Raw genomic sequence first — 24,503 nt, 5'->3', positions numbered from 1 at the left:
AGCACAACTGTTGTACGTATGTAGTTATATAGACAAAAAATGAGCATAAAAACAAGTTCTATGAATTTGAGAAAAAAAAATGCCAACATGTATTTTAGTTACAGTTTCTTTAGCCTCTTTTAATCAGTGTTGGTGACCCATCATAACACATGATGTACCAGATAAAAAATTGTTCATCAGTTGAACATTGTGTCTTTAGAAAGGTTATAAAAATGTTGACTTGAGAAAAGCTATGAGTGATGTCCAAAGAGAGCTGGGAATATATGTGTGAACTCTTTGTCTCCCTGTTGTACAGTGCTCAGAGATAGAGCTTTAGAGATGAAGGATAATAAGAGCGTATTTATGTGATAGGGGTGCAAAGGTCTCACCTGCCTTGTACTAGACAAACCAAAAGGAACCGATTAACATTCAGCATGCATACACTACACAGATACCACTAAATTGATTGCACATTTTCAAAGAGTTATTTTGTTCTGCTCTGTTCCACTGTGCCATGCCTTGGGTTTGGTTCTTTCATTTCATTTTTAGCTGCCTCAGTGACTTTGTGTGTGTATTTTCCAGCAAATGGCTGTTCCTTGCATACACATTTTATTTTCTGGCTGCTTCCAAAATGGAAAAATGCAAATGGAAGTAAATAAGCAATGTTAAGCAGGCCATATACGGCTGGTATAAGCTGCCTACAGACCAAGCCGTAGCTTATTGGGCAGTGTATGGGGCCCACAGACCGAGCTTTCACGATCGATATCTGGCCAGGTTTAAAAATCCTGTTGGATCAAGGACTGCATTGGTTCAGTTGATGCGGTCCTCAATCTATCTGACTGCCTACAGTATATCTCCTGAATTGCGATCCAATCATTGAGCCATAGGACCCACGAGGGGATCAGTCTGATACCTCCCACCTCAGGGAGAGATCTGCTCATTTAGCGACGTCGCCAAACAAGCGGATCTCTGTATGTGTGAACAGCTTTAATTAGAGATTTATAGATCCTATCAACAGGAATGAAACATTAGCAAATTAGAGGTACAGGCTAAGCACTGTTAGTTCCAGCTCTCCAGTTTCAGATCGAAAAACAACAGCAGTAACTGCTCTAAATAAATATGCAGCTAATAATTTTATATCCATTAGGTGAGCAAAATACTACAAAGCTACAGTATTTACTATTTTTCGAATGCTGCTGCTGTGTCTAGTACGTACTAAAATAAAACATGTTTATTAATAGCACCTTTTCTGTGTTGTAGCTGTGTCATCACTTAAAGAATCAGTACATGGAAGGGGTGTCTTTATTTTCATAGCCTTAAAATGGTTAACAGCTGTGGGAGGAGTTGGGCAATCTGGCCAGCCTGTGAAACACTACATAGATTTTCTGTTCAGAGTGAGATACAGTCTGTTGCAAGTGTATTCAGCTCTGCCTAACTGCCTGTTTATACATGAGATGAGCCTACAAAAAGTCTTACTCAAGCTAACAAGTTTTTACAAGGAAAATGTGAAAAAGCGTATCAGGATTCTGAGAACATCTTTTGTATTCTGCTGGGTTTTTCCTACACTATTGGAAACATTCAGGCTAAAGTACACTCTCGCTGCTGTCTTACAGAATGAAGAAGCAAGAACATGATGGGAAAATCATTTACTGCTAATTGTGCCTGAGACAGCAACCTTAACATGGTAAATGCTTTCTAATACTGACTGTAGCATGTATTTATATACAGCCTGTTACTCTATTATGACATTTAATCTGTATCATGTATCTATCTATCAATCTATAGATCTATCGATCTGTCTATCTATCTCCTATAACTCTGTCTATAACTCTGTCTGTACTCTTTGTTAGTCTCTTGCCAGTTTTCTCATATACATAAATATAAATACTCACACCTACTCACATTTAAAAGAGCCAAAGTTTTTGCTTCTCTTCTGGTCCTTCCTAATGAGATGAGGCATTCAGTGGTCTCCAAATCAATATGGATATGCAGTATTAACGACCATATGGTACACATGTACAGTTATTGGATCCATATTATCCAGAAAGATCTGAATTACGGGAAGGTCACCTCCCATAGATAATTCTGATTTATTATAATGATGTCCTTTTTCTCTGTAATAATAACACAGTGCCTTATACTTGATCCAAACCTAGATGTATACATTAGGGATGCGCCGAATCCCGGATTCGGTTCGGGATTCGGCCAGGATTCGGCCTTTTTCAGCAGAATTTGGATTCGGCCGAATTGTTCTGCCTGCAAATTAGGGGCGGGATGGAAATTGCATGACTTTTTGTCACAAAACATGGAAGTAAAAAATGTTTTCCCCTTCCCACCCCTAATTTGCATATGCAAATTATGGTTCGGATTCGGTTCGTTATTTGGCCGACTCTCTCGCAAAGGATTCGTGGTTCGGCCGAATCCAAAATAGTGGATTCGGTGCATCCCTAGTATACATTCATATTGGTGGCAACTTAATCCTGTCGAGTTTATTTATTGATTAATTAACTTTTAGCAGACTAAGGGGCACATTTACTAAGCTCGAGTGAAGGATTTGAAGAAAAAAACTTCGAATTTCAAAGTTTTTTTTTGGGTACTTCGACCATCGAATAGTCTACTTCGACCTTCGACTACGACTTTGAATCGAACGATTCGAACTAAAAATCATTCGACTATATGACCATTCCATAGTCGAAGTACTGTCTCTTTAAAAAAAACTTCGACTACCTACTTCGGCACTTTAAACCTACCGAGCACCAATGTTAGCCTATGGGGACCTTCCCCATAAGCTTTTTTTGATCGAAGGAAAAATGTTAGATCGATGGATTAAAATCCTTCGAATCGTTTGATTCGAAGGATTTAATAGTTCGATCGAAGTAATTGCAGTAAATCCTTCGACTTCGATATTCGAAGTCGAAGGATTTTACTTCGATGGTCGAATATCGAGGGTTAATTAACCCTCAATACTCGACCCTAAGTAAATGGGCCTCTTAGTGTATTGAGATTCAAATTACAGAAAGATCTGTAAAACCCCAGGTTCCGAGCATTCTGGTTAATAGATCCTATAACTGTAGTAAACACAAATAAACACAAACACATGCATACACATACACACACACATATGTGTGTGTGTGGATACCCATGCGTATATACTAACAATAAACTAATTATAATTATGATTGAGTTAAGCAGAAGTTTTAGTAATTTAGGAGCTGTCGATAGAGGCATAGAGTTCCATTTGCTTTTTACAGGCTTCAGCAATTCAGCAATGAGCCTTGCGAAGCTAAACTTAGTACGCTAGTTAAATTAATGTTTTTATATCCTGCTGAATTGACATATAGGGAAGAAACATGCATTAGAGAGAGATTAGAGAGACTAATCATGACTTACTCATTTTTTATGGAGGGATTTATGAGAATAAAACACTTTGTCTGGAAGCAACATAAATGCAGCATTATGGCACAGAGTAAAGGACTATAAAAGTTCTTGCTATTGAAAACCCTAAACATTTGCTACTGTAACATTAGCTAACTAAAATAGTTTCCGTAAGAAATATTTAAATGATTGTGACCACCAAAGAAAGAAGATTGGTTATTTACGGACCTCTTCCATCTATGGTAATTACGCCATTACCTTTTTAATACATCCAATATTTTTACCTCTGACACTAAACTGCTCATGCTCAAATCGTGCCTAATCAGTAGCTTAAGTTTGTTAAAAGAAATGATTGTGCTGTAAAGGAATCTTAAAAATATTCAAGAGAAGAAAATAAAAAATGTGAACTTGGCTTAAAATAGTGGTATAGTACTTATTTCAAAGGAATTTTCAGGAATATACAGTGTTATTTAATATTCTTAAGTGAAAATATTGGTATTGAAATAAAGGATTTTTGTAGTGAGAACAGTTTGATGGATCTCTAAAGAGTATATTCAGTTGGTCAGTTGGTCAGTTGCTATTCCAAGCATTTGGTAGCCTAATTTGTGGTGCAGGTTGCATAGTGTGATGTAATACTAATATAAGAAGCATAAAGGTTTTCCCTCTTCTTTCGCAGTCAGTATATTATTATTAACATGTATTTTTAGAGTGCCAACATATTGCACAGATATGGGATCCATTATCCTTAAAGCTCTAAATTACTCCCATTGACTCCATTTTATCCAAATAGTTCAAATTGTTTTTGTAATAATAAAACAACACCTAGTATTTCATCCAAATTAAGATATAATTAATACTTTTTTCATTCAAAAGTTTTATGAAATCATGGCCACAGGTGACATCGCTAAAGACTGGCTATAATATAAGAAATTGATAAGCATATTTTGCTTGTATTATTTGCTCGCTTGCAGCTTTCTATGTGGTATATTAAGCTGGGAATATGTTTCCAAAATATTGTGAAAACCATTCACAGGTTAAAAGCAGAGAAGTATCTGGCTAAAGATCTGCATGCCGAACATCACTTAATTGAGGGACGGTAGATTTTCCAGGATTTTCCAGGCTGTACTTTCATCACCCAGACTTTCAGCTTCAGGGGAAGATCACTATAGCTCAAGAAGGATTCCCAGCAATCCTATTTTCAGATTTATCAAAACTTCCCCTACTATCTGGAATATTTTTTTTTTGACAGTTGGGCAAGTATTTAACATATTGTCCTATTTATCAAAGCTTATACATGTATCAGTTCCTTACACTGTGTTTGACTGCAGTTGAATGCCATTCTCCCCTAAGCAATGGTAATGCTTAGTACTGCCTATCAGCACAGAATCCTTGGAAACTGCATGAATTTGCTTTGGCATATATCGTTACTGGATAAATTGACCTATTGATAAATTGACCCCTTAATTAACTTTTTTAATCCATTTTCAGATGTTACTTCTTTGCAAGACTTTGGAAATGCTTTAAACCTCCCATCCTTTCCCTTTTGAGAATGAACAACAGCTCAGGACTGACAGCATATGTTGAAAATGCCAATTCTTCCAACTCAACCAACTTTATGGACCAGAAAATATCAGTATTTTTTTCAATCATATTTATGACAGTGGGGATACTATCCAACAGCCTTGCAATAGCAATCCTCTTAAAGGCCTATCAAAGATTCAGAAAGAAATCAAAGGCATCATTTCTACTGTTTGCCAGCGGGTTGGTGATCACTGATCTGTTTGGCCATCTCATTAATGGAACCATTGCTGTTTTTGTTTATGCGTCCAAAAGGGACTGGCTGCGATTTGATCAATCAAACATTGTCTGTAGCGTCTTTGGAATGTGTATGGTATTTTTTGGTCTCTGCCCACTTTTACTCGGAAGCGTGATGGCAGTGGAACGATGCATAGGAGTCACACAACCAATATTTCACTCTACAAAAATGACATCAAAACATGTAAAAATGATCTTGTCCTTGGTTTGGCTCTTTGCAATTTTAGTTGCTTTGATGCCTATCCTCACTGCAAGAGGATATCACATTCAGGCAAGCAGAACTTGGTGCTTCATAAAAACTGAACATATTGAAGAGTGGAGAGATCAGTTTAATCTGCTGCTTTTCTCCTTCTTGGGGATCCTGTCCCTTGCCATCTCTTTCTTGTGCAATGCAATTACTGGTATAACTCTTCTTAGATCTAAAATAAGGAATCACCAATACAGACAAGGAAGATCTCATCATATTGAGATGATTATCCAACTTTTGGCCATAATGTGTGTCTCGTGCATCTGCTGGACTCCATTCCTGGTAAGTTGAGAGGAGGAAAAAGGTCATAAGTAGTCACACCTGCATTTCCAACTAATAATTCTCTTTTATTTACATAGTACTGACATATTTTACAGATAGACCCAGAAGATTGCAATATAATGTCCTTAAAACTCACTAGGGTCTGTTTACTCAGAAGCTTTCAATATATTTGGATTGCACTTCGGAAAACATACAAATAACACTCATGCAGTGATATTGTATCTTTAAACCTAAGACCCAAGTGCCTCTAAGCAGGAATGTTAACCACTGTGTTGTCTGCATTCTATTTATGATTAGGGGTTTGTTGTGTTATTAGTTTAGCCTTCTGGTCTAAATCACAAATACATTACAATTTGAATAATAATTACAGCTTCTAGCTTCTTATAATGCCATGACTGAATCAAACTATTTCTAAATGCAAAGAGAATTGCCAGCAGTGGTATAAAATTATTCATGCTGGGAACAAATTGTACAGTAAACATCTAAGGTGAATTCTTTTTTCTGTATATGAAAACAACGTATTTTGCAGTTTAATTTTTAATCAGCACAAGTTGTTACAAGTGTTCTTGGTAGTAAGATTTTATGCTTAAACTGTCTAGATCCTCTTACCATGAAACTGTGTATGTAATGAAAAAATTAGAGTTACAGGAACACTCTTAAATACACAGAATGTTTTAAACACCAACTTTACGAACGGCTGCAACATTCAATGTTCTCCTTGTTGTTCTATACTAAACTTTGTTTTCCCAAGTGCAATCCAAATATATTAGAAGCTTCTGAGTAAACAGACCCTAGTGAGTTTTAAGGACATTACATTGCAATCTTTAGATGCAGTGTTTAGATGTAAGTGTTGGGAGAGACAAAGGTGGCAGTTACATAAACATCATTTATACAGAGCATACAGAAAGAGCAGTTACTTGCTTGCCATTGAAAGGAAAGCTTGTTACTCGGCTTATTCATCCCATGGCCAGTTTGCAGCTTTACTTCGAAGGACAGTCTTTAGAAAACCGAATGCTTTAGATTAAGCCATACATTGTCCTAGGTAGAGTCATTAAACTCTGCTGGGGAAAATGTTGAACATTTACACTGTTAATTAGCTGCACATTCAGTTAATTGGCCTTTTAAAAACTTGTTAACAACAGATCACCAGAAGGTTGAGTTAAATGGGTCTATGCAGTCTCAAATTAACACTTTCCAGATTTATAAAAATTATAAATATGATGGTGAAATGCCAAATGCTGCAAAGCAGGTCTCTAATATACATATATTTTCTAAAATAGTTTTTTTGCAATTTGTATTAATAACAGTGGTAAATACATATATTGCCCATTTTATGCATTCTTCCTGCTTTTAGTTGATGGAACCTACACAAGGTATAAGAAGTCTTACTGATATAACACTTGAGATTGGAATTATCTTTATATACCATAATGTAAGAGTAAAATAATGCTTCTGGGAGTCCATGAAATGGTAGGCGTGAGCCTTGCTACACCTAGATTGTCATCTTCAGAGTAAAAATAATATTTAAACATAGCTTAACTACAACATGGCATTTATTCACAGTTTTAGATGATAGCTCTTGACTCTGAAGACTGCTCTTGGTCAGGGCAAAAATACTAATATACAGTAGAACCCCCATTTTACATCACTGATTTTAAGTTTTCCCTCAATTTAATCCAAATAGTTTTAAAACATCACCTCTATCGGAGAGGACTATGCTTAACAACCTATATTCCAGCTCCAAGGGCCATAACATATCTTAAAAAGAAATTGACTGCTGTTACTATGCATATACATACTTACACCTTAATAAAGCTCACAGGAGCCTTTTACATATACATAGTTACCAAATATTCCTCATTTCCCAAGATGGTTCATATGTATTTATGATGGAATATATATTTTTGTCCCTGGAAATGTGCCATTTAAAATAGCCAGTTGCACTGCAGTATGTCCTTTAAAACACAAAGCTGGCTTGTGGCCAGTATACTGTACTTAATAAAAATATATGCTTGTACTGAGACACCATGTTCCACTTTTGGATCAAGTCTTGGGTGATGCACAAGTTCTAAATCAAAATGTCCCTGAACATTATTTTTTATTTGTTGGCAAATCAATAGTGTGACATCATGTCACAGGCAAGTCATTTCATTTATTCTTAAATCATCATCACTAAACATAAAATTTATTAAAGGTTGAATTTTAGTGATTTTAGAGGTTTTGTAAATCAAGACTAAACTCACAAACACTAAAAACACATTTGTCATTCAATTTATTAAAAGATATGAATAGAAAAAGTGCAAGTTAAAGAAAGAGCTAAAAAAAAATAAGTTTTACTAGTGAAAAGAAAATTAGAAAATATCGACAACTTTTACTTGGCGAAGTTATCACTTATTAAATTTCACATTTTCTGAGCTTTTAAGAAATTAAGAATGGAAAGAAAGTTTTTTCAAGATTTGTGGAAAAAAATTAAATCCAATTGTTAGTAAATGGGTCCCAAAATGTAAGCAGTGCACCTGGTCTGTATAAATTTGTCTCCATGTTCTTTGTCCTTGTATTAGGAGCTGGATCCATTACAACATTAAAATGTTCTCATACTGAGCAACAGAAGTATGTTCTCTCTCTCCTCATATTTGAGCAAAATGACCAACAATACATTAAGCAGGATTCTACTTGATAAATATTCTGAAACTGTAATTAAGGTTGACCCACAGTGGGACAGTTTTCTAATTTTACAATCTTCTATTTCCAAAGAAACAGAGATTAAAGTAGAAACTCTTTATTGAATCCTGTTATAGAAAGTGGGATTTACTTCAGCATTTCTTCTGAAAACCAGGCTGATGCAACCCTAAGCTTATGTCAGGCACACTTCACCACCCTGTTTTTTACAAACCTCTATCTCCGGTTCTGTGAATTTGTCTTTTAAACAAAATAGTTTCCAGATTTTGTCTTCCACACAACATTTCAAGAGACACTTTACCGCTATTTTTTCTGAATTTGTCTTTAGCTCTTCCTAAACCTCTCAGTCTGTCATTAGGTGCCTCTCAGCTGTACATGTGCCTCATAGTAATGATGGTGCACTTCAGAGAAGAGATTCCCTGCCACCTTAACAGGCCAATATGGCAGAACACAGAACAGTCTACACTGACATTTGTCAGTGTGGCTTTACTTCACCTTTAAATAAAGATCTCAAAATACTAACATGGCCTCTCATTCATTTAACGAATAATAGCAAAATAATGCAAATGTGAGGTAAAAACGTGTTTTGTCAGCTAATTTATGTTGGACTTACATATAGAAATAGAAAAATCTATTATTATTCATATATGATTACACAGAAAACAGGGTTTAAACCCTGACAATAGGCTGCTTATCCCCAGGAATATGCCAATTAGTCCCCCATACTGCACCTAAAAGTGGGGTGAAACAATGTAGAGATGACACAGGTGGAAGTGTTACACTGAGCTTTACTCCATTTTAAAAATGTTGGGAGAAAATGTCGTTAAAAATGAAATTTTATGTCGTTTTAAAGACAAATTCACAAAAGTGTCTGTAAACTGTTCTTTCTTTCTCTCACCAGAATATGAAAAGTCATGGTTGAGTCTGTATTTTGTCGGATTTTTGTTTGTGAATTTGGAGATTGTATTTAAACCAGTTTTAACACCACTGTTACACCGAAAAAATGCTTCCTCCACTTTTGTGAATTCCCCCCATTGACTTTAAGGGGCAGATTTATCAAGGTTCGAAGTGAAAATTCAAATTTTCTAATTCGATGGTTTTTTTTGTTATTTTTATGCCCAAAACTGGCACTTTTTTGTATTATCATACACTGGCCCTTTAAGAACTCAAATTTGACTATTTGCCACCTTAAACCTGCCGAATTGCTGTTTTATCCTATGGAAGACGTCCTCTGATCAATTTGGAGTTGTATGCAGCTTTCCTGACATTAATTTTTTCAGAGTAAAAACTCAAATCGAGTTTTTAAAATTTGAATCAAATTCAATTTGAATTTGATTTGAGTTTGCAGGTCGATCCTATTCACCTGACTTTGAAAAATTAGATTTTTTGAATAGATTTCGAATGTAGAGTTTATGGGAGTTTTAAATAACACTCATGAACTCAGAATTCGACCCTAAGGGGCATAGTTATCAAGGGTCAAATTTCAAAAAACTTCGAAATTCAAAAAGACCAACCCGAAATTAAGTTGAAGGGTTTTTTTTGGTCAAATAGGTCTGTTTTTGATTGAGTAGGTCCGTATTGGGCCGCATTTGAATTGTACGAATCGAAGGAATAGCGCATTAGATCAAATTCAATTAGAAGTTTTTCCCAAAAAAACTTCGATTTTTCAAAGTCCACCAATTGACTCCAAATAGGTCTTAGGAGGTCCCCCATAGGCTAAAACAGAAATTCAGCAGGTTTTAGATGGCGAATGGTTGAAGACACAGTACATGATCGATTTCGATATTCAAATTTTTGATTTTTTTTTCAAATTCAAATCGAATTTGAATTATTCCCTAGTCGAAGCTTGAAATTTGAATTTTTTTCATTCAAAAAATTCACCTCGACCTTTGATAAGTCTGCCCCTAAGTATTATGCTTGAAAGCAAGCATTCCTGATTAAGTCCTTCACTGCTAAATACAAAACTGTTCCAGCCAATGAGCACTCATAATTTTGATTATGAGAACTATGGACTAACTTTATGGGGCAAATTTATCAATGTGTGAAACTACAGCTCACCAAAGAGCTTCTCTTCATTCCTATGTGAGTATTTATCAATGAGTGAAAGTTACAGTTTACCCATTGATTTGCTTCTTCAAGTCCCATAGAAATCTGCCGCTATGACTGAATGATAGTTAAATATAATCTATATGTCAGTGAGCTTGAGTGGAACTTTGTGTGTCACATTTCAGCTACACATAATAATAATGTTATGTTATCAGATCCGTTTTCACTTAAATACACAGGGCCAATCCTGCCATGAGGCAAGGTGAAAACAGGCAGCAACCAGCGACCAGTTACAAGAGGCTGAATATCAGGGTTTTTACCCAGAAATTTGGCTCTGCTAGTGCAGAGAACGCTATTGTGCTCATTGCACTTGCTATGTGGCCCCCCTTTGACCCGCTCCAATGCTGATGTTTTAAGTGCGGGGGAGGCAACAGCAGCCCCAGGATCACCCCTGTAAATACACCCAGTGTGTGTATGAATGTTAAGAATTTGGCATCCAATGGTATACTAACCTGCACCATCAAAATAGTGGCAGATAAATAATAAAATGGTATAGTAAACAGCAATTCAATGAGTATTGCCTGGATTATACTACACTGCATGTGTATTTATATGATTAAGGATACTGCTGTACCCTTATACAAACATTAACTATAGACTTATCTGTTTTGTGCTATTATGTAATATTTTTTAAGAATTCTTGGCTATAGGGACCCAGCTCCTGACACCTTCTCCACACTAAAGACATTTACAGGGATTTATTTCACTGTACCTAGCTAATAACTTTTTTTTGTCCAATTATCTTTTTATTGAAAAATATTTACATGAGCTTCAAACAGTGTCGGTCTCGCAGGACCTACAGGAATACCATATGCTAGATCCATCTCATACCGGATCATGAGAATTGTACATAAAACAATGGGATAGGGATGGGGGGGGATGATTAGGAACATACTGTAGGGAAGGTCCGTATTGTGAAAAGTGAAGAAAGAAGAAAAGAAAAAGAGAAAAGAAAGAAAAATTGTAAATAAATAAGGGGGGGGGAGGAAGAAGATGTATGAACAATACCTCATCGAAACAGGTCCCTGTACCTTTCTGTTTCTTTAAATTCCAGCCACCTCCACCAAGTTGCAGTGAAATTTGCATTTTGTTCCTCTGTATGCGTTGAGAGTTCCTCAAAAACATAAAGCTCCTCAATTTTTGTAAGCCATTCTTTTATTGATGTCTGTTGCGTCTTCCTGTGTAGTGGGATGAGACATTTCGCCGCATTTAATTGGTGAGGTTCCAATGAGTTTTTGAAGGCAGAGATAGAGCTCTCTATATAGAACAACAGGCAATATGCAGGGTTCCTGTCTATATTAGAATTTAGAATTTCCTCTGACATAGAGATGACCTGCTCCCAATATGGTTTTAGCTGTGGGCAATTCCAAAAGATATGTATCATGTTACCTCTTGCCTCGGAACATCTCCAGCATATTCCAGATGTCTGTGGGAATATTGACTGCAGCTTTGCTGGCGTTCTATACCACTTGGTGAGAATTTTATAGTTTAATTGCTGTATACGACTATATCTAGAGCTGCATATTAATTTAAGTATCATATTACCAATCTGTTCCTCTAAAAGAGTGAGTCCTAAATCTGCATTCCATGATTGGATAAAGTGTAGGTTATTTAAATTGTCTGATGCTTGTAGACCTCTGTATATCATATAGAAATGTTATGTCGTGGTGGGTCACTTAAGTTTACAATGTTTTTGTACAAAGTTCTCCTTTTTTGATAAAGTTAAAAAGTTGAAGGTTCCCATGTATTAGCCAGTTCTGGAAATATCCTGGGTCCAGGCTTACTGGGAGTGCTGGGCGTTTAGTAAAGTGTGACAGGAGTATCTCTTGAAATGTTTTGTAGTAAATTATAGGGTAGCCATCTGGTCCTGGGCTCTTGCCTGTAGGAGTGTTGCTTAGAGCTAATTTGACTTCATCTATTGTTATTTCCTGCTGTAGTGCTGTGACATCTTGTTGTTTCAGTTTTGGCGTGTTAGATTTGTTCAAGTAGTCTTGTATTAGGTTTGTGGCTATGTGTTTCGAGTGTCGGTGTGGGTCCTCTAGCTGGTACAGCTTTGTGTAATATTGCTCAAATGTGTCTGTTATTTTGTCAGTTAGGTGATGTATTTTCCCTTTAGTGTCTTTTATAGCTGATATATAAGTTTTAGCTTGCTTGTTCTTCAATATTCTCACCATTAGTCGCCACCATTTGTCACCGTGTTCGTAAAATCTGTGACGCAATATAGTGATGTCTCGCCTTGTAAAATTGTCTAATGTATTATTCAATTCCTGTCTGGCTATTGTGAGCTCAGCTAATACAGTATCTGAGGTGTTAGCTTTGTGTTGCTTCTCTAGATTCCATATCTTAGTAAGCAAGGCCTTCTGTTTATCAGCTCTAGCTTTTTTGAGTTTAGCTCCTATTTGTATCAGAAGTCCTCTTATGATGCACTTATGCGCTTCCCAGCAAGTCAGGGCAGTAACATTTGCAGTGGAGGTTTCTTTAAAGTATATTTGTATGTATTTACTTATATCGTTTAGAATTTGTTTGTCTTTGAGTAGAGCCTCGTTGAATTGCCAAGTGTTTGCGCGGGGGGCGGAAGTAGGTGGTTGTAAATATAATGCAAATATAATAAATATATAAATATAATGCATGGTCAGACCAGGTGCGGTCATGTATTTTAGTAGAAAGTACTTCTTTTAGGCTATTGTATGACACTAGGAGGAGATCTATTCTAGTATATGCGTTATGTCGATGTGAGTAGAAAGTATAATCCCTTGTGGTGGGATGTTGTATACGCCAAGCGTCTATAACCTGAAGGTTATGCAATAGTTTTTTCAGCATTACGATTTGGCTTCCCGGTACACTGGTTTTCCCTGCACTGGTGTCTACAGTGGGATCTAAGGAACAATTAAAATCTCCCCCTAGTAGTAGGTTCTCTTCTGTGAATGCAGTGAGGGTGTTAGTGATAGCTGAGAGGTATGTGGCCTTATCGGTATAGGGAGGTACAGATTGCCAAACGTATACTTTTTCCCTGCAATAGAGCCTTCAACAAATACATATCTACCAAGTGGGTCTGTCATTTTTTCGGATATCAGAAAACCACATGTCATGTGCGTACAGTATCGCGACTCCTTTGACCTTGGTGTTCTGGTATCTGCTAGTGTAGATTTCTGGATAGTACATGTTGTTCCACCTGGGAGCATTCCCCTCCTTGAAGTGCGTCTCTTGGATGAATGCAACCAAAGCTTTAAGTTTTCGGAGCTCACTTGACAACAAGATGCGTTTCTGTGGAGAATTCAGTCGGTTAACATTGAGGCTCACTATGCATAGCTTGGTGGTTGTCTTGGAACTAGTGGCTTCAGGCATGCTCTGCAGAAGAAGAGGAAAAGCAGATACAAGAGAGGAGAGAAAAAAAAGGGGGGGGAGAGTAGGGGTAAGTAGGGTAAGGGTAGTCTTAGGAAGGAGGCTTAAGGGACCCAGCCTTTAAAAGGCCAAGGGTAGGGTGACTAACGCCTCGACCCTCAGGTGGTCTCAAAATGCACCTAGGGAAGGTGTGTCTGGTGTCTATGGGGGGTGTCTTCTTTGTATCAGAGGTGGGTCGGCACCCACCAAAAGTTTTGGGTTATGGGGTTATACCGAGAGGGCTCCCACTTACTCGGTACTTCATGTATGGATTTGCTTGTAGTTGGGTCACTAACTAGGACACTGGGGGGGGTAGGTAGATAACTTAGCTATCGAGTGTCTTATAGTGGTTGTAATATGTGTCGTTTCTAGGGGAATCACCTTATCTAGCTCTGGTCAGTTGTAGTCACTAGACACGGCGTCAAGAAAACAAATTTTTCACAGTTTCACACAAATTCGTCCACCACTAGTAGTCACAAAGATCTATCTCTAAACTAGGCCGTGGTACTAAGACACTGATAGGGTGATAGATATGCACACACCAACACGGTAAATATACGGTGGGTTTTCCTTTTATTAGTTATGTACCTGAACTTTGGTATTCATTCCCCATTACAGTGATAAGTATTTACATACAGACATTATAGCTCCGGGTTTCCAAATATGGGTATTTGTCAAATAATAAAGAAAAACTGGGCCATTAGTCTCGGGGAATGTTGCTAATAGGATTCCATTACTAATTTCTACCCTTGAGTATGCTTACATTTGCGGTAAGGCATATTCTACTATAGGTTAAATTGGGCAGGGAACAATTTACTTTGATATCGATGAGCATATATATAACAACATTATAGGCAGATATAATAACATATGAAAGTGTACAACTCAAAGTAAATACTCCAAGTTATTAGAGGTAAGGGTAACAATATAAATTATACAGCCTGGTGGTACCAGCATTGTTTCTGTGTGGAGTCTATATAGTTGCCATTGGTTAACGCCTACAACCTGGGGCTGCTGCTGTTGGTTAAGTGGTTAACATAGGCGTGGTCCGTATCTTGACTGAGCCTTGGGGAAAATTCATTGTTGAAGCAATAAACATGTGTTTATCAACGTTTTAAACTTGTATAACAACTGATGAAAGTGCATAACATGAAGAGAAAATAACTGGTCAACCAGAGATAGGGGTGATGTTATACTGCAGGTCGCTTCCCAAACTATGTCAACAGCCAATGTCCTAATTGCTTCTGCATGGAATCAATACGGTTGTCTTTTAGTAAGCGTCTCTATCCTGTAATTGTTGCTGCTGATTTACCCAAAGAAAGTCCTTTAGGTTCTTAGAGGTCTGTGCAATAAGCAAAATTCAGGACTAGCCAGAGATCCATTTAGTTGGCAGTTATTAATCTGTCTATGGATAGGTTGCCTATAATGGACCATAGAGTCACGGTTTGCATTCTTTAACTGCATGACAAGCTTGTTATACAGCAAGTAAACCTGTTGCCACATTTGATGACTAGGCCCAGGGCAGTAGCCTTCTGGCCCTTTTGTTATCCGCTGCCCTCAATCCCCATTAGTACTCAGGGGTAGCGTGTTCCATCAAGGGGGTTATCTTTAACTTTACTACACATGGTCGGTAACTCCCTGGGTTGGGGCTGGCTGGTGATCTACGCCATATATATATTCACGCCACTCTATGAGCTGGGTGGCTGGTAGGCCTAGTTGCTTGTAGAAGGCCTGGGACTCTAGTGGGTCTTTAAGGGTATAGGTTCTCCCTCCCTGTCTGGCTACTAGGGCAAAGGGGAAGGCCCATTTCTAGCTGATATCCTTGCCGCAGAGTACATTCAGTATAGGTTGCAGAAGGCGTTTCTGGTGTATTGTGGAGTACGCCAAGTCCTGGTAAAACTCCAGTTTATATTCCTCCAGCTGCACGCCACCAACCTCTATTGCGCGCCGCAGGATCTTTTCTTTCGTTGTGAAATGCTGCCGGCAGCACAGCACTTTTTTCTGTTTCCCCTCACGGGCTCCAGCAAATCTGTGTAGCCTATCGATGGGGATGTCTTTGCTCCGGTCTTGCTCTAATAGTTCATTAAACAGTTGTAGTAGTGTTGGGCGTAGCTCAGCATCTCCAACTTCCTCCGGTATCCCCCTTATTCGGATGTTGCACCTTCTATTTCGGTTTTCGGCATCTTCCACCATTCGTCGCAGTGCTACTATTTGCCCCGTGTGCCGGTCTACACAGCGTTTATTGGCCTGCGTCATGCTTGTGCGCTCTCTAGTGTATTGAGGCGCGTGGCGAGGGTCTTAAGCTCCATTTTGAACTCCGCTGTCTTGTGTCGTTGCGCCTCCTTTATATCCGACAGCAGTTGTGTGAGATCGCCCTTTTGTGGTAAGGCCGCTATCAGTGCCTGTATATCCGTAGCTGGGCGGGGTAGAGTTGCCTGTGGAGTCACTCTGTTGGCGCGCTTCCTCCTCGTCCGCTATCTTAAGACTGTGTTGTGCGGAGAGGGAAGGCTGGCTACCTTCGAAAAAAGTTAAAAAGATATTTCTTTGGTTTTCATGCTCAAAGCAGTTCTCTGGGTGTTAGCTGGGGTGAAGCCTTTTGTCAGTTTCCCCACTTTTTTTTTCCCCACGATTTAGTGTACCTCGAGCGGGAGCCTCTGTATAGTGCGTGTATCTAGCTTGGCACCCAAACCATGCCCCTCCCTAGCTGATAACTTTAACCTATAGTTAGTTGTATTGCATTGGTTTCAATCCTGAGTCACCATAATCATAAATACTTCTTTTGCTCTCCTGATATTAAAGGGATACTGTCATGGGAAAAAAAAATATTTCAAAATGAATCCGTTAATAGTGCTGCTCCAGCAGAATTCTGCACTGAAATCCATTTCTCAAAAGAGCAAACAGATTTTTTTATATTCAATTTTGAAATCTGACATGGGGCTAGAAATATTGTCAATTTTCCAGCTGCCCAAGTCATGTGACTTGTGCTCTGAAAAACTTCAATCACTCTTTACTGCTGTACTGCAAGTTAGAGTGATAGCACCCCCTCCCTTTTTCCCCCCAGCAGCCGAACAAAAGAACAATGGGAAGGTAACACGATAACAGCTGCCTGGTAGATCTAAGAACAGCACTCAATAGTAAAAACCCATGTCCCACTGAGACACATTCAGTTACATTGAGAAGGAAAAACAGCAGCCTGCCAGAAAGCATTTCTCTCCTAAAGTGCAGGCACAAGTCACATGACTGGGGGCAGCTGGGGAATTGACAAAATGTCTAGCCCCATGTCAGATTTCAAAATTGAATATTAAAAAATCTGTTTGCTCTTTTGAGAAATGGATTTCAGTACAGAATTCTGCTGGAGTAGCACTATTAACTGATGCGTTTTGAAAAAAACATGTTTTCCGATGACAGTATCCCTTTAAGTTCCAGTGTGTTGTACATTTGCTAAGTTTTCCTTCCATCCATCACTAGAAGTAAATTAGAAAAAACAAATCAACCACCAATGCCTCCTAAAAAGGTCTTAGAGTGTGCCTAATAGCCAAGCTACAGTAATACATTGTCAGTTTGTTAAGGTAATCCCCATAAGCCATTTAAACTTTGAAGGCATGCTGTGAAATGTGTTTTTACTTAAGGGTATATGCAAAGTGGAAAAGAAAAATGAGGTGGTAAGCAAATGGCATTTAGTTTGTTGCTTAGCTAATCAAAGCTGGATTTAGTAGTTTTGCATAAATGAACAAACCAGATATAATAATCAATGTATATTTCCATGCAATACATAAGGATTAGAAAATTAGAGTTTCAAAATTAGCCTGCTCACCTGCTAGCCTATTCATATACAGCTTAATGGAGGTGCTGTTTCTTAGATGCTGGTCTCAGGGGATTCCTCAACCCCTGTCCCACTATTCAAACGGAATTTAAAGTAGAAGTGACCGGTTTTGTTCAAATTAATTTCTTTTAAAAACACTCTAAATTTGATTTATATATTAAAGGGCAAGGAAAGGTAAGTAAGCTTTATCAGAAAGTACTATATAAATACTGTATACCAGTAAACCCTCAAAATAATGCTACTCTGAGTCTTCTGTCAAAAAAACACAGCATTTCTTTTCTTCTATTGTGTACACATGGACTTCTGTATCAGACTTCCTCCATTCAGCTTAAACCTCCAGGGCATGGGCTTGAGCATGCTCAGTTTGCTCCTCTTCCCCTCCCTTTCCACCCTTCCTCTTCCCCTCCCTGCTGTAATCTGAGCCCAGAGCTATGAGTGAGCAGGGAAAGACTCAGGCAGGAAGTGATGTCACACCAAGCTAATATGGCACCTGCTATCCTAAACAATCAGAGAGAGCATCTAGAGCTGTTTACTCAGATATGGTAAGGCATTATAAAGAATAAATATAGCATTCTAGCTTTCACTGTTGTGGCTTATCTATTGGCAATAAACTGCCTTGTTAGCTTTCCTTCTCTTGTAAAAGTGCAGTATACATTGTGGAAAAATTGTATACCCTTAACGCCTTAACACTTGAAATGTGAACTGTCTCCTCCCAAGCAAGCACTTATATATCCCTTCCCAAACTCTACATTTAAAATTTTAAAACGTTGAGGAACATATATATATATATATAGAGAGAGAGAGAGAGAGAGAGAGAGAGAGAGAGAGAGAGAGAGAGAGAGAGAGAGAGAGAGAGAGAGAGAGAGAGAGAAAGTACCCTTGTTTTTATATAGCACAGACATATATGCTATAAACACACATTATTAAATCTTAAGGAAAACTGTTTTGATTAATGGCATATGCAGAGTTTTGGATATATATGTGCTACCTTGAAGTTACCAGGAGGGAATGAAACGCGTTGTGTAAAGCGTATGCACTTTTCCCACTATGTATACTGTACCAACCAATGTTGCTTTTAAAGTTAATGAATAAATGTGAGTCTTTAAAGAAACAGATTTGGTCTCTTTTACTTTGCTTTAAATATTTCCAAGCAATCCCTTTAGAAGTTATATAGAACAGAAATGTATGACTGTCTAGCTGTAAAATCAGTTTAATCGATTAACATTTTAAATCCAGTTTTTTTTTTAAGAAAGACATTTTGCAATACATCCTATTAGGATTGAGGCATTTTTTAAAATATTTTCCTGTAAACAGCAACTTCTTTTAAAATTGTTTTTATTTAATTTTATATGGTTCCACTAATAAATCTTATTTCACAAGCAATAAATGTAATGTCAGATTAATTGACTTCACAGTGTCGAAGAGCTGACAGTTGCATTGACTTTCAATAAACAGGTCTCAGCAATTCAGTAGCTGACATGTTTCCTTACAGTTATTGGTTTCTGGTCTAACAGTTTATCTGTTTCTAGATGAGCAGTTAATGCAGTAGCTTAGTGTCCCAATGTGTTTTGGGGTTGTTTTCAGATAATTGGTATGAGGCAACAAACACTGGCCGTAGAGTAGCTCTGCTCGCTGCATGAAAGTAATAGGTTCATCAGATGCAGGCTGGAGGACTAGCTGAGTTCAGGTGCTGTGTTAAAAAAATAGCATTTTGCAGTCCATTGTATGACTGGAACAGAGCAGTGTTCCTGCTTCTACCTATATAAATATCACATTCTAATACAGTAAAGGAGACAAATATACAAACTTTTTTTTTTGGACAACAGACAATGTTGGGATGTTGGGGGATTCCAGAAAGTTTCCAGTGAGCAAATCCTTGACATATTGTATAAATTGGCTAAAGTCACATATGGAAACATTTGCTGCTACTTGTAGTTGGCTCGGCATCAATTTTACGTTCATACTGGCAAGCCTTTGACTTTTAGGGTTCAATGACTTTTAGGGTTCTTACTAAAGAGCATTCTTCCTGTGTTCCCCATGTGTTCAGTTTAATGCGTTCAACTGCAGGAAAAAATGCAGCTTATTCAATCAAAGGGACTGTGCTCACACAGGAGTTTTAGGTACCCATTGTTGGATCGAGGGGCCCAGGGTTACTGCACCGGGGCCCACCACCAATTTCGGAAGAATTTTTCTGCGAAATGGGAGAAATTTGCCCATCACTTCCTATGAGTAAGAGCCCAAAGTGTTTTCTCCAAAAGTAAAATATTATAACCTGTGATTAGACCTGCGTTTATTCAGATACACAACTTTGTGTATTAATAACCCCCTCTTTGGTTTCTTAATTATTTAGCCAAAACGGCAACAACCACCCGATTATTTCCATGCTGAAAAGTTTAATGCCAGGTGTTATCAGTCCAAGTAAATGAAAACCACAGGAGGCAACTAAGGGAGCTTTTCAGATGGCTGCAATTGGCATGCTTTGCCATCAAGTCAATTCAGTTCATAAATTAGAAATAAACAAAATAGTACATTGCTCCTTCATCTCAAGTACATGTGGTTGAAATTTAGTGTTCAACAAATATAACAAAGTGGATAGTGCTAATGAATTAACTTTTAGTATTAGTATACAGTGTTTTATGTTTTATTTGCCGTTTTTAAGTTATTTAGCTTTTTATTCAACCTGCACTCCAGTTTGCAATTTTAGCAATCTGGTTGCTAGGGTCAACATTACCCTAGCAAACATGAATTAATTTACATAAGAGAATATAAATAGAACAGGGCCTGAAACGAAAGATAAAAACAAAAAGTATCAATAACAATTAATTTGTAGCGTTACAGAGCATTTGTTTTTTTAGATGGGATCAGTGACCCCCCATTTGTGAGTTTTCACATAACGGATCAAGACACTAAAATATAAAAAGGCCTTGATAAAGTCTTATCACTGAGATCTTTGTTAATAAGCCTAGGGGCCTATTTGTTAAACCTCAGATTTTTCTGGTAGAATTTTTAAATGAGAAAAACTTTTTAGAGGGAAAAAAACTTGAATATTTTGAGATTTATTATGATTTGAAGCTGCTAAAAATTTAAATCTGAAAATACTACAGCTAAAACCAGTCGAATCATGTGGAAGTCACTGGCAGATGGTCTCTTTAACAGTTGGAACATGTGTTTTACCTTCAGGATTCTCCATAGTTTTGGGCTGTGTGCCCTGCTTTTCATTCGATAATCTGATAAATTCAAACTTTCGGGGTGACAAATTGGGTTTTTTGAATGTCAATTCGAAAAAGTCGAATTCAAATTGACTCTTAATTTTGTTGTGACTTTTGTCGCATCAATTTTTTAGAGAGGTTTTTAAAAATTGGAATTTGATTTTCGAGATTTAACATACACTGGCCCTTTAAGAACTCAAATTCGACTATTCGCCACCTTTGCGGTTTTTTTAAATGGAAGACATTCTGGAATCAGTTTGGAGTTGTTTGCAGCCTTCCTGACATTCGAGTTTTTAAAATTTCAAAATTTGCGGGTCAATCCTATTCACCCAACTTTGAAAAATGTGATTTTTTTAATAAATTTCAATTGGTCGAATCTCGAATTCATGGGAGTTTAAAATAACAAGGGGTGTTTGGTTGACATTTTTAATAAAGTGTTTTAATAAAGTTTTAGTAAATAGCCCCTCAATGTATTGATATTTGTAAACATGTATTAGTTTTTTTTATTAAGGTACAATCTTTAATTTTCTGCCTAAAAATTTGATTAAATATTTAATACCTGCAGGTTCTGCAATGATGACAATTACCTTTGGGTTTCCTTTTTGCATAAATTGTATATGTAAATTTCCCAGTTTTCCCAGAACATCTGGAACTGCACACTTCAGCCAAAAGCCACCCTGTGCGTTCAGTGATGACTGGATGCCATTAATGTCATCAACATTCTGCACTTGTGATATTAAGTGATTTTCTGCTAGATTTTCTGCTAAAAAAGTTTTACATTTCATCTTTTACCCATAATTTAAAATAGCATGTCACTTAGAAGAACTGACATCACAATGTGTTTTACTGTTTAACAGGCCAGTAAAATTGATATTACTATTCCAGTACTGTCTAAAGAATGTAATTATGTAAGCAGAGCTGTTGCTCCAACCATAATAATTGTGGAGTTTCACAGTGATCTTTTTGACCTCACGTCTTGTAATTTTATATATTTGGATGGCGCCAGTTATAGACAGGACCTATGACATAAAAACTTGATATTTTAATGCTATAGTAGCCTTGAGGTTAAATAAAGAGGCCTGGTACTACTGCGTGCTCTGTAATGTCTTACAGCAGCAAAATCAATGGAATCATTCATTATTGTGCCATCTAAATATATATCCTTCAGTCCTGGAAAAAAACCTTTGTTATAGACTGCTTCAGAGAAAGATCACAATTCTGGAGCAATAAAAATGGTATTTAAATGTAAATTAAGGCCCATCAAAAAGGCATTTAAAAACACAAAAGAGATCAAAAGCATGTAAAGAAATACAATTATTTTAACATGCATTTACAAGAAATGCAGGGTTCAAAGTATTCCTAAATACTATTTAACCAGGCAGTCTGTGTGAATAGCATAGAGTGAATGTAAACAATAGATTATTTACAAAATGAAAAACTATTGTTAAAATGTCTGAAAACCTCTTTGGATAACTATTCATTTAAAGATTTAGATTATTACAAAAATTAAAGACTATTGTTAAAATGTTTGAAAACGTCTTTGGATAACCTTAACCTTACATGCATGTAACGCCCACAAAAAAACAACACTTTTCAATATTTAGGGGCAAATTTATTTTGTGAGGCATCGGCTTCAAGGGATACAAAGGAAAAAAGTAGAAGGATGTTTTAACTCACTAGGGTTTTGAGGTGTTGATGACTTTTTTATTTACAAAGGAGATTTTTTTCCCCGCAATCAGCATATTTAATCCAAAAAGGGAAACTATCGAACATGGAGTTCTCTAGAGAAAAGAATTCTCTTTTTAGAAAAACCAAAACAGCAAAGCATCCTTTTAAAAGCTAATCAATAATCAAAATGGGTATTTACAATTCTAAACCAAATGCTATGGCCAAATAATTCTTTCAAAGACCTGATTTATTTTAGTCATCAATAGTTCCTTTGAGATGCTAACATCTTAGTAACAGAAAATGTTACATATTTCTTGCTGACTGTTTCATTTGCCATTACTAAAAGTCATACAAAATTGTAATTAGTAATCGTGATTAATAATTGTGATTATGGATGTAATAGTCATATACAGTGTCGGACTGGCCCGGCGGGATACCGGGAAAAAACCCGGTGGGCCCCGACCCTCGTGGGCCCCCGCCGGGCCAGAACCCTTATAGATATTTCCAATCGGCAAAAATAATTTTTTTTTCGGGCGATGGTGCGCTGGTGCGCATGCGCGCCGAACGGCGCTGGTGCGCATGCGCGCCGAACGCCGTTCTTGCGCATGCGCGCCGAGCGGCGCTGTTGCTGGACCGACGCGTTTTAGTAGGGGGGCGGGGGTCGGAGGGGGGCCCCTGGACAGCAGTCCCGGTGGGCCCCGGGCCCCCCAGTCCGACCCTGGTCATATAGCAGAATATACCTTTATATGTGTTACTGTGAGTGAAACACTGACTGGAAGTTGCATGGTTTTGCGACTTTCTTTCAAAGCCATTTGCAGAATAATTTTCTAAGAAGCAAGTTTGACTTGCTGTCTCCTGGGATGAAATGTTTTGCTCTGAAAAGAATAATGCTTCTGACACATGAGTGTTTCGTAATCTTGGCTCTCTTAATATATGGATACATTATTTATAAAAATATGTATTTTGTTAGTTTTATTTCATGCTGCTTAAAGCTTACCTCTTGCAGTTACTATTTCTTTACTGCTCTGCACAGCAAAAAAAAGTCTGCTGAAGGTCATGCTGTGCTCTTCTTGCATATGAATACACCTGTTATGTAATAGATTCTTGACCTGTCTCACTGCCTTCACTGCCTTGGAAAAATCGATCAGGCCTGTTTTCAACTTTTTCAGTCACATTGACAATACCATTTTATATTTCTCTGTCTGAACGGTAAATGCTGAAATATTTAAAACTAGTTTCCTTATTTTAAGATGGCATTCATGGTACATATTGTATTCTGTAAATATGTCTATAAAGATTCTCATTAATCCAGGTCATGATACACAGTATCTAGAAGGAATTCCCTACCACTCAATTGAACTGAAGAAGCCACTCATGAGTGGTGAAATATTTTCAAGAAAACTCTAAAAGTTCCCTTTGCCTTTGACTTAATTCTACTAGATAATATATTCTGTAAACCTCAATTGTTGTTTTGTTCCAATTTAGTACAGGATCAATTATCCTTCGTTTAGTATTTGGAACTGTCCTTTAGGAAATGAGAATGACACTGAAATATGTGAAACCGTAAGCATACATTGTACAAATCCTTTCTTTTTTTTTGCAGGTTACAATGGCTAACATTGTATTCAAAGGTGATGATCCACTGCAGACTCGGGAGACAATTCTATTCAGTCTTCGAATGGCCACGTGGAATCAGATTTTAGATCCTTGGGTTTACATCCTCCTAAGGAAAACCGTCCTCAAAAAACTCTTCAGGATTGCAAGACGTTGTTGTGGCATCGAAGTCATAAGCTTACACACCTGGGAATTTAGCTCCATCAAAAATTCACTAAAAGGTGCCACATTATCTGACTCACCAAGTTGTACCCGGGCAAATACACTCAAAAGTAGTCATAAAACTGGCACAGAAAGAAAATGTGAACTCAGTGAAACCAAATAA

General features: G+C 37.5%; 1 protein-coding gene across 1 annotated transcript; it reads left to right on the top strand.

The window, feature by feature from the left end:
• The first annotated feature begins 1,355 nt into the window (after positions 1-1,355).
• LOC108715094 (prostaglandin F2-alpha receptor) lies at positions 1,356-24,503 on the top strand. Its single transcript, XM_018259928.2, has 3 exons — positions 1,356-1,663; positions 4,843-5,698; positions 24,168-24,503. Exons 2-3 carry the CDS (start codon positions 4,904-4,906, stop codon positions 24,501-24,503), a joined length of 1,131 nt encoding a protein of 376 aa, XP_018115417.1. The 5' UTR covers positions 1,356-1,663; positions 4,843-4,903.

This window comes from Xenopus laevis, chromosome 4S (genome assembly GCF_017654675.1).
Source record: "Xenopus laevis strain J_2021 chromosome 4S, Xenopus_laevis_v10.1, whole genome shotgun sequence".
Taxonomy (NCBI): Eukaryota; Metazoa; Chordata; class Amphibia; order Anura; family Pipidae; genus Xenopus; species Xenopus laevis.
The sequence above is the reverse complement of the archived record's forward strand: the minus strand, read 5'-3'. Positions and strand labels throughout refer to the sequence as shown.